At 40.7% G+C, this 11246-nt stretch overlaps 1 protein-coding gene across 1 annotated transcript; it reads left to right on the forward strand.

Moving 5' to 3' along the window:
• Nucleotides 1–5277: 5277 nt before the first annotated feature.
• On the forward strand, nt 5278–7930 carry LOC107608339 (arginine decarboxylase-like). The gene has a single exon (XM_016310157.3). It carries the CDS (start codon nt 5489–5491, stop codon nt 7544–7546), a length of 2058 nt encoding a protein of 685 aa, XP_016165643.1. The 5' UTR covers nt 5278–5488; the 3' UTR covers nt 7547–7930.
• The last annotated feature ends 3316 nt before the right edge of the window (nt 7931–11246 follow it).

Here is an 11246-nt window from a genome sequence, read left to right on the forward strand (position 1 = left end):
TCCACCTCCGAGTCATGGGAAATGGAGATATTCATCTCAAAAGCCCATCACTAAGAAAAGGATGGAGCAAAAAAGAGAGCCCACTCATGGACCTCAATAAGAGCATTCCACTATCCTCCATGAAACTAGAGAAGACCAGAAGGCCATGAGAGAGAAGCAACAAAGGAAAAGGAAGATACATAGAGGAGCTAAAGCACGTCATAAGATCTTCAAGAGGAAGAACAAGCCGCCATCACTAAGGTGGACCCGTTCTTTAATTTCCTTGTTCTTTACTTTCTGTTTTTCGTTCCCAATGCTTTATGTTTTATTTATGTTTGTGTCTTATTACATGATCATTAGTGTCTTAGTGTCTATGCCTTAAAGCTATGAATGTCCTATGAATCCATCACCTTTCTTAAATGAAAAATGTTTTCTGAAAAAGAAAAAGAAGTACATGAATTTCAAATTGTAAAACAGATTAATTATTTTGATGCGGTGGCAATAATTTTTGTTTTCCTGAATGAATGCTTGAACAGTGCATATTTTTAAATTTGTTGTTTATGAATGTTAAAATTGTTGGCTCTTGAAAGAATGATGGAAAAGGAGAAATGTTATTGATAATCTAAAAAATCATAAAAATGATTCTTGAAGCAAGAAAAAGCAGTGAAAAGCTTGCAAAAAAAAAAAAGAGTCGAAAAAAAATAATAAAAGAAAAAGAAAGAAAAAGAAAAAGCAAGCAGAAAAATCCAATAACCCTTTAAACCAAAAGGCAAGGGTAAAATAAAAAGGATCCAAGGCTTTGAGCATCAGTGGATAGGAGAGCCCACAGGAATAAAATCCTGGCCTAAGCGGCTAAACCAAGCTGTCCCTAACCATGTGCTTGTGGCGTGAAGGTGTCAAGTGAAAAGCTTGAGACTGAGCGGTTAAAGTCGTGATCCAAAGCAAAAAGAGTGTGCTTAAGAGCTCTGGACACCTCTAATTGGGGACTCTAGCAAAGCTGAGTCACAATCTGAAAAAGGTTCACCCAGTTATATGTCTGTGGCATTTATGTATCCGGTGGTAATACTGGAAAACAAAATGCTTAGGGTCACGACCAAGACTCATAAAGTAACTGTGTTCAAGAATCAACATACTGAACTAGGAGAATCAATTACACTATCTGAATTCTGAGTTCCTATAGATGCCAATCATTCTGAGCTTTAAAGGATAAAGTGAGATGCCAAAACTGTTCAGAAGCAAAAAGCTAATAGCCCCGCTCATCTAATTAAGACTGATCTTCATAGATGTTTTCAGAATTTATTGTATATTCTCTTCTTTTCATCTAATTAACACTATCACGCTTGTTTCTATTCTAAGATATTCACTCGCACTTCAACTTGATGAATGTGATGATCTGTGACACTCATCATTATTCTCACCTATGAACGCGTGCCTGACAACTACCTCCGTTTTATCTGCAATAGCTTGAGTGCATATCTCTTGGGTTTCTAATCTAAGATTAGAACCTTCGTGGTATAGGCTAGAATTATTGGCGGCCATTCCTGAGATCCGAAAAGTCTAAACCTTGTCTGTGGTATTCCAAGTAGGATCTGGGAAGGGATGACTGTGACGAGCTTCAAACTCATGAGTGCTGGGCGTAGTGACAGACGCAAAAGGATCAATGGATCCTATTCCAACATGAGTGAGAACCGACAGATGATTAGCCGTGCGGTGACAGCGCATTTGGACCATTTTCACTGAGAGGACGGATGGTAGCCATTGACAACGGTGATCCACCAACATACAACTTGCCATGGAAGGAGCCTTGCGTGCATGAAGAAGAAGATAGTAGGAAAGCAGAGTTACAAGATAACCATAGCTTGCTTCTAGCCGACAATCTCCGTGGGATCAACCCTTACTCACGTAAGGTATTACTTTGGACGACCCAGTGCACTTGCTGGTTAGTTGTGCGGAATTACAAAAGTGTGATTGTGATTTCGTGCACCAAGGACCACTAGAACTTTGCCCTTCCATTCGTCAAATAGGTTGTTTTTGATGGGCCTGCTCTTCCCTGTGAGCCAATTCCTTCTTCATCATCTTCTTCTCAAAAATTGCTGTGGCTTCAGCATAAAAAACTGCATTGCATCGAGGACACAGAGATACGTCCCGATCTTTTAATTTTTGCTGCACCAGAAAATCCAACAACCCATTTTCTGCTCCAGGGTATACAGATCGGACATCTGACTCAAAGTTTTCTAGAGCCATACCAAAGTTATAAGACATTCTAACCATATTCACACCAAAATATGGTTCAGCAAAACTGGCTTAAGCATCAAAAAGATCAGAATCAACTTTCATCTTCTTTTTACCATTATCAAATTTCAACCGCCCTTCCATGATGGCTTCTTGAATTAAATACCTGAAATAAACGCAATTGTTAGTCGAATGACTAGTTGCTTGGTGAAACTTACGATAAGGTTTTCCTTTCAAATCTTTTACTGAAAGCAAGGTCCTGCCTTCTGGAAAAACTAGTTGTTTCTCTTTAAGCAACACATCGAAAATCTAATTAGATTTCGAAATATCAAAACTTAAGTAAAGAACAAACATAAGGAGGGCTTTCTTAAGTTCATCCAAATCAATTTCTGCTTCTAAATCGGACTCCTCATAAGAGGATTCCATGGCTACATAAGCGACTTTCTCACTTCGAGGAAAAGACTTACTCTTCATCCTCCTTTCATTCTTATATTTCTGCTTTTCTTTTTTTAGAATTTCTACCTAACGAACTCTTTCAGCCAAATGGGCTAAATTAGGAATATGCATATTGAGTAACTTTCGACGCATATAAAATCCTAACCCCATAACCGCTATCTTTATTACTTCACTTTCAGGTTGTGATACATAATAACGACTTCTAGCGTTTTTGAAACGAATCATACAATCATCAATGATTTCACCATCTTCTCGTTTCAAAGCCACTAAGTCAGTAACTGTCACATTCAATTCACCCCAATAAAATTGGGCATGAAAAGTAGTTTCTAACAGAGCCCATGTTGTTATCGAATTTGGTCTAAGATTCGAAAACCTAGTTAATGCATTCTTTGTTAACGAAGAAGGGAATAACTTCAATTTCAAACTTTCATCATTGGCTAAATTTCCAATCTCGACCAAATATCGAGCAACATGTTCAGTAGTCGACTCCCCAAATTCTCTTGCAAACTTCATAATTATTTTAGAATTTTTCATTCCTCTTGACACTTCAGCCATTTGATCATTCTGAGAAAAAGCTAACACAAAGTGGGGTCGATTCATGAATCCTATATTGAATCGAACCCTATTTAAAACATCTTCCACAATTTTAGTAACTTGATAACGTTCACCGACTTGATTGGCGCATAATCAAGCTAGGACATCATCTACATTTTGACCACGAGGAATTATTTGAGGATTTTCCCTATTTCTAAAAACATCATTCTCATTTTGAAATAAATTTTTAAAACCCTCATTATTTTCTCTGACATTTTGCCTTTCTCCTTCATCATAATCAACAATTCGAGCAATTCGCTCGACTTGCCTTGCAAAACGATCAAATTTCGATTCGTGATCAGCCATCATAGGATTCAGAATTTTGGTCATTTGCTGAGTCAATAAATTGACCAAATCATGATGACTTTCTTCTACATGTTGCCGAAATACTGCTATTGAATTAGAAGCATTCGATGTAGAACCCACATTATAATCTCGAGAAAACTCAGATTGCTGTTGTGAATTTTGAACATTATTTACTCCATTAACACTCCCAAATTAGATCAGGGGAACAAAACTACTCACTAGCGGAGTATAGCCAGGAGGCAGGCCATAAAGAGGTCAACCAGCAGTTACTTGGGGCTGAATGTGGTAGATTACCACGTGGATGAGTATTACGTCCGTTATTTCCAGCCTACACATTTGCAACCGCCACACTTTCACTGATAACCAACCTTTCAGAATGTGAAGTAACGTCCAAATGTTGTACAATTATTGGTGTACTGTCATTAGTAAATGAACCACCATTCACATTCGACACTTCATCAGCCATGTGAACAACTCTTCCACTTCTTAATTGCATACATAACATCAAAATTATTTGACACACTTCAAATTTAAAAACTGTCCCACCGAATGTGCCAATTAGTTTTGTCGATTTTTAGCAAATCGATGGTGGTTCGATTCTAATGGTTTGGGAGCGAAACTAACTCCTCTTTTTTGTGAGTACCAGTTTTCTAGAAGTGTATCAAAGTTCTTCGAATTAGACAAGATTTGAAATCAAAGCTGAAAAGACAATAAAAGTAAAAGGTTTTGAAGATAAAATTGATTGGAATTAAAATGATTGCATTGAATCAAAATAAAGCAATAAAATGCCTTCGATTAAATCAAAGGACTTCGAATTTTAGAAATAAAAGTACTGGAAAATATGTAAATTGAATAAGGAAATTAAATGTTGCTTGAAAAATAAATTTTCTAAAAAGGTAAAATTTGCAGAAAATGTAAGTGGAAAGTAAAAACAAGCTGAAGGAACCCTATAGAAAATTGACTCGAAGTAGACTCAAAAATTCGCTGAGATGTGAGTGTGCGTGAGTAATTTTTGAAGCAAAGTTCCAACCCTTGTGACTTCGAGTCTTCTAGTATTTATAGCAATTTCCTTAACTGATCAGGTTGAAATGAAAATCACACTTGCGCGAAAACACGGGTAGCTATTCCTGCTCTATTGCCATGTAACGGCTGCTAAATAACCTTTGATTTTAAGAATCTTCGATCTTCTTGATTCGAGTAACTCCCCGATTTACTGAGCTAATCGAACTCTTATTCAATCTCCCAAATATATCTCCTTCGACACTTACTCCTCTTCTAAAAGTTTACTTAATAATTCGAATAACTTTCTTTTTCGAATTCAATTATTTTTTACCAACAGTATTTAATCAATAAAAAAAGAAAGTATAATTTTATATCATTATATATAATTTTATATTATTAAAAATATTAATAATAACTAATTAATTATTATAAATTACAAAATATATTAGCTCCTTAGCAATGCTGGTTGTGTAATTCGAATCACTCATTTCATTTGCTATACATAAAAGTTACTAATTTGATTGTGTTGTGTTTCCTTTTCCGTTATTCCCTCCCTTCATTTCTCTCTACATTATCGTTTCAGAATTCACACCATTTTGATCTCTCCACAATATTCGGATTCGGTTCTCTTTCTCTTTCTCTTTCTCTCCCTTTTTGGTTCATTCGTCCCGTTCCACTTTCAATAAATCATCCATTATTAAACCTAACCCATCAAAACCTGTTTCATCAGTTACCTTATATTATTTATCATATATCTATTTACTTCGTTTGTTAACAAGAACAAACCTCTCCGTTCTCATTATATCTTTCACTTTTACTTTTCCAAGTGGGAGGCCGAGGCAGTGGCGGTGGCCTCGGCGGCTATTATTGTAGCCCCCACATTAAACAAGTCTTTTTTTTTATAATCGCTAAAACAGAGATGCCGGCCTTGGCGTGTTGTGTTGATGCGGCACCTCTACCATGTCCCGCCTTTGCATTCACCGGGGGCCTCTCTTTTCCAGCACCGATCACCTTTCCATCTGCCGCACCTTCCTTCACAACCGGCGAGATCAATTCCCATTGGTCTCCATCCATGTCGGCGGAGCTCTACAACATCCACGGGTGGGGTGCTCCGTATTTTACGGTGAACTCCTCCGGGAACGTGGCGGTGTGCCCCCACGGCTCCGCAACGCTGGGTCACCAGGAGATTGATCTGCTCAAGATCGTGAAGAAAGCCACCGACTCCATCTCATGTGGCGGTCTCGGCCTACAGCTGCCTCTCATGGTTCGCTTCCCCGATATCCTCAAGAACCGCCTCGAATCCCTTCAATCGGCCTTCGACTACGCGATCCAGTCTCGCGGATACGGCTCTCACTATCAGGGGGTCTACCCGGTGAAGTGCAATCAGGACCAGTTCATCGTGGAGGACATCGTGAAATTCGGTTCATCGTTCCGGTTCGGTTTGGAGGCTGGGTCGAAGCCAGAGCTGCTGTTGGCTATGAGCTGTTTGTGCAAAGGCAGCGCAGAAGGTCTTCTTGTTTGCAACGGATTCAAAGACGCAGAATACATTTCCCTTGCGTTGGTTGCAAGGAAGCTTGCCTTGAACACCGTGATTGTTCTGGAGCAAGAGGAAGAGCTTGACATGATAATCGATCTCAGCAAAAAGCTATGCATCAGACCAGTGATTGGCTTCCGGGCCAAGCTGAGGACCAAGCATTCGGGGCACTTTGGGTCCACTTCGGGAGAGAAGGGCAAGTTTGGGTTAACCACCGCTCAGATTGTGAGGGTTGTGAAGAAGCTTCAAAGCTTGGGCATGCTTGATTGCCTGCAGTTGTTGCACTTTCACATTGGCTCCATGATCCCATCCACTTCACTCCTTGCCGATGGAGTTTCGGAGGCTGCACAGATATACTGTGAGCTGGTTCGTATGGGAGCTAACATGAGAGTCATAGACATCGGAGGAGGCCTTGGAATTGATTATAATGGCTCCAAATCCAGCGACTCAGACGTGTCTGTTGGGTACGGCCTTGAAGAGTACGCCGCAGCTGTTGTTGAAGCAGTTCAGCGTGTGTGCGACAAAAGGTCCGTTAAGCACCCTGTAATCTGCAGCGAAAGTGGGAGGGCCATTGTGTCCCATCAATCCGTGTTGGTTTTTGAAGCATTTGGTGGCAACAGCAGCAATGCAGCAACCACCAATGCGCTGTCTTCCCTGCTCGGACTACAGTACTTGCTGGAGGGTCTATCAGAGGGCGTTCATGCCGATTACCGCAACCTCTGCGCTACCGCCATTAGAGGCGAGCATGACGCTTGCCTGCTCTACATCGAAGAAATGAAGAAGCGATGCCTGGATGAGTTCAAGGAAGGCTCATTGGGTATGGAGGAACTAGCGGGCATTGACGGGTTATATGATGTGGTGAGGAAGGCCGTAGCGACGGCGGAGGAATCGGAATCAGTGAGAACATACCACGTGAACATGTCGGTGTTTACTTCCATTCCCGACTTCTGGGGTATCCAACAGGTGTTCCCCATACTACCCATACACAGGCTCGACGAGAAGCCCGCCGTGAAGGGTGTGCTCTCGGACTTGACATGCGACAGCGACGGCAAGGTTGACAGGTTTATCAACGGCGAGTCGAGCCTGCCGCTGCATGAAATTGGTGATGGACATAAGTACTACCTGGGAATGTTCTTGGGAGGGGCTTACCAGGAGGCGCTTGGAGGACTCCACAACTTGTTCGGTGGGCCCAGCGTTGTTAGGGTTTCACAGAGCGACGGTCCTCAGGGCTTTGCTGTCACCAGTGCCGTGTCGGGGCCATCGTGCGGAGACGTCCTCCGAGCCATGCAGCACCAGCCCGAGCTCATGTTCGAGACTCTCAAGCACCGGGCCTTCGAGCACTTGCGGGAAGATAGCTTCTTGACCGCTGAGGCGGTTACCAGTGGCCTCGCCCACACCTTCAACAACACGCCTTATTTGGTGGTAGCGTCGTCTCAGTCATAGTGTGCCTTAACCAGAACAATAATGGCCTATGTTACTGTTACTGTAGCAGTGATGGTGGAGAATCGTCGCACTACTGTGCTTAGAAGAGGTTGGCTCTTTCTCTTAGTTTGCTATTTTTAGTTTAGCACAGGAAGGACATGGACAAGATTCAAGGTCCTCTATCAGGATTTTGACGGAAGCCGTTCTCTCTTGATATCTAACATAAGACATTCAAGTTTCTCGCTTAATTGCTTGCCTTGATTTTAATATAGAATAAAAAGCGAGAAATACCTTGTAATAAGATCTGTATGTAGTGTACAGACATCATATAAATATTACGTAGGATGAATGTAGTTTACATGTGAGTGTAAATGCATGAAAATTAATGATGAATAGTTGTTTTATTTTTTCGTTCGATCGGTCGTTTATATTACTATGGTATGACTTTATCACATTTTAATTTGATATTTTACTCCAAATCCATTTGTGTTAGTCGAATGATTAACTCATTAATTAATTTGTTTAAGAAAAAAATAGATACCAAATAGATTAGTTCAAATTAAAAATATCATAAAAAAATCATTATTTTATTCCTGCTAATTATTATAATATGATATATGAAGAAAGGTGTTCTTGCAAGGATACTGTGTTTAATCTATACGTCAGTCCGGTTATCCAGCGAGTACTCCAGAGCTGACGTTATTCTTGTGAACTCGAACGAATCCGAACATAGTACCTGCAAAAGGGACTCCGACGCTCAAGTTAATAATAGAATAAACGAAACTAAAGTCGAATATACAAGGTCGTATATAAGTAATTTTGAGTGGACTTAGAGACTGAATAGCCCTGTTGAGTCGAGGTATTTGTGCTGGATCTTATTCAACTCTCCTCTTCGGATTTATAAGTTCAGCGTGTAGTCTGAACGGTCAGTGTGATTCAAGATTTCGATGAGTGGATAACCGGATATGATGGCATGCATGCTGGTTCCGAGATTCGAGTATATGAGCAGTTTGAGAAACAACCGTTGCGTTGAGGTATAGCTCGGATGGAGCCGAGATTCTTGGGTACAGTACAGAGCCTCCAAGCTTGACTTGGTGTATGCAGCAAGTTGAGCTTTTCGTTGGAACTATACCTCGGCGCAGTGAGGTTAAATGGTTAAGCCCCCAAGCTCAACGAGCGTACAAGCTTGGGCCAAAAACTCAGACCGGTTTTTTTCAGGAACGAATTTTTGAACATACATTTTAATTTTTGGAAAAGGAATTTTTCGTCGCTTTGTTAACTAGGCCGCAATTAATGTACACGTTTAGCGATAATAGAGTTTGACCGTTTCCTTTCTGGGCGCGTAACTTATTGGTTTATCAAATTCCCACTAAAGTAGTGGGTTGTAATTGAATGTATGTGGTTTTCAATACAAGTCTTCAGTTTTTGCAAAAAGTGTTTGGTGAGTGAGGGACCATGTCTTCCAAAGGTTAGTCTTCTTGTCTTCTATCTGTCTTGTATATTTTCTTTCGGTCTTCGTCTTTCCTTGTTTAACTGAGCTGCATGTGAAGCTCCCGTTTTCAGATTTTGAATGCAAAGTTTTGATTCAGCTTAACTGTGCCCCTTCACAGTTACATCCAAATTCGTGGGCGTTCTTGCGTGCATTTGAAGTTTTGATGGATTTTTTAAGTGTTGCTCCTTCATTGAATGTTTTCTTTTCTCTTTTCCAGTCTAAGGGGGTTCGAAAGGGGCTTTGGGTTTTTCTGAGTAGTTTTCTCGGTCGCTCTCTCTTTCTGCTTTACAAATCTTCCTTTAAAAATTTCAAGTCTATGTTTATAAAAATACGTGCTTTAGAGGCCATGTATCCCTTTTTCCTTGATGAAGAAATGATAGAAAAGTTTCCTTTGCACTGGTGTTCGGAGCCGTTACAAATTCTTGAGGCTGATGAAATGAGCGAGGAAGAGGACTGTTTGTTGGAATTTCTGATTGAAAATTTCGCCGCTGGGGAGTGTTTGCCTATCCCCGATTTATTGAAATATGATGCAGAAAATGATTTTGAAGGACTGAAATTGTATATAGGTACTGTTATTTTCGCAAGTATTTATATCGTTATGATATATTTTTATTGACTTTCTTATTGTCTACAGGTAGCAAGATGCCCAATTTGAATTCTGCCAAATTTCTGGGGTGAAGAAGAAAGGTGAAAAGGGTGGTAATGCATCTGGGGTTGTAAAGGAGACTGCTGAGGATGCTACATTTTCTGCTGCTCAGGCTCCTCCTTCTCCAAAGAGAAGAAAAACTGCGTCGGAGAATTTGCTGGAAGTGATTTTCGAAGGTGATCAGAACATTGATGTGAAGTCTGTCTTTGATTGGCAACGTCGGTTGCATGGTTTCCTGCCTGGTGCAAATCCTCATTCACTCTGGAGCGATCAGTTCCCCCTTGCCGATCTTGCCGATCGGGTTTTCCAGTTTCCTGGGGATATGGCGCTTACTCGTTGTGTAGGACTTGAGGGAATGGGCAAGTTCATCCAGGTATATTTTCTACTTATGTTCTTTTTGTTTTCGTTCATTTATAGGTATGCTGAAAATTTGTGCTTTATGTAGATTATTGCTTCTCGGTTGCTGTGCGTTGGCCGCACGACCGAGCTGTTAAGTTTGGAGCAGCAGGTTTTGATTGAAAGAGCTGTGTCCTCTGAACGCTTATTGAAGGAAAAGGAGAAAGCCGTAAGTGATGTCACTGCTAAGGTGAAAGAAAAAGAAGATGAAGTGGTGGATCTGAAGGAACAGATAAGATTGTTGAAGAAAGAGAAAGAAGACGAAGTGGGACGTCTTCAGGAGCAGATCAGGCTGCTCCAGGATGATTTTAAGAAAAATGATAAGGTTAAGGGCGAAATGACTGCTCGTCTGAATGAGCTTGAGGAGGAAAGGATGGACATGTTTGTGGCCGGATTCGATCGTGCTGTCAGTCATGTTTCATTGTTCGCCCCTGACTTTGACATTAGGAAATTGAATGTTGCAAAGATTGTTGTTAATGGTCAGCTTGCTGATGATGAAGGTGTCGAAGACCAGGCCGAGAGTGTTCCTCCTCCTTGATGGAGGTTTTTATGTTGCATTATTGTATTTTTGTTTAAGTTAGAATGTTTTGAACTTTGCTTCCGACTTTGTTTGTCGGTGTGTTTGTCGGTGTTTTATGTTTGTGAATATTGCTTAGCTCGTATGCTAGCTGCTTTTGTGAACATTTGATATTTCTTAAGTTCCATTGACGTATCCGACTTTATGAGGTCGGCTTTGTTAAGTTGTTGAGATGCTTTGAAGATTTGAATAAGCTGAAAATTTTGTTGAACTGCTTAGTACATGAGATGGTCGGCCTCGTTAAAACCTGTCCGAGTAAACCCTCCTTAGGGAAAAACCTCGCGATCAGGAAAAAGAGTAACTGGCCAACTCACATTTACATTGAAGAAAGAATTTAACTGTAATACATTTTCAGGGATGAAATGTTCCAAATGTTGGGGAGGCGTATTCCTTCTAACGTTTCTAGGCAGTACGCCCCCTTTCCGATAACTTTAGAGATCCGAAAAAGGCCTTCCCAATTTGCGGCTAACTTTCCCTGTCCTGGTGGTTTCCGTATTTTTTCCATCCCTCGCATGACCAGGTCTCCTTCTTGTAGTATTCTTGGTCTTACTCTTTTGTTATATTGTTTCCTTATCATCGCTTGCATTGCTTGCTGTCTTAGTCTAGCTAG

Source organism: Arachis ipaensis, chromosome B7 (genome assembly GCF_059453495.1).
Source record: "Arachis ipaensis isolate K30076 ecotype BB chromosome B7, ASM5945349v1, whole genome shotgun sequence".
NCBI classification, from domain to species: Eukaryota; Viridiplantae; Streptophyta; class Magnoliopsida; order Fabales; family Fabaceae; genus Arachis; species Arachis ipaensis.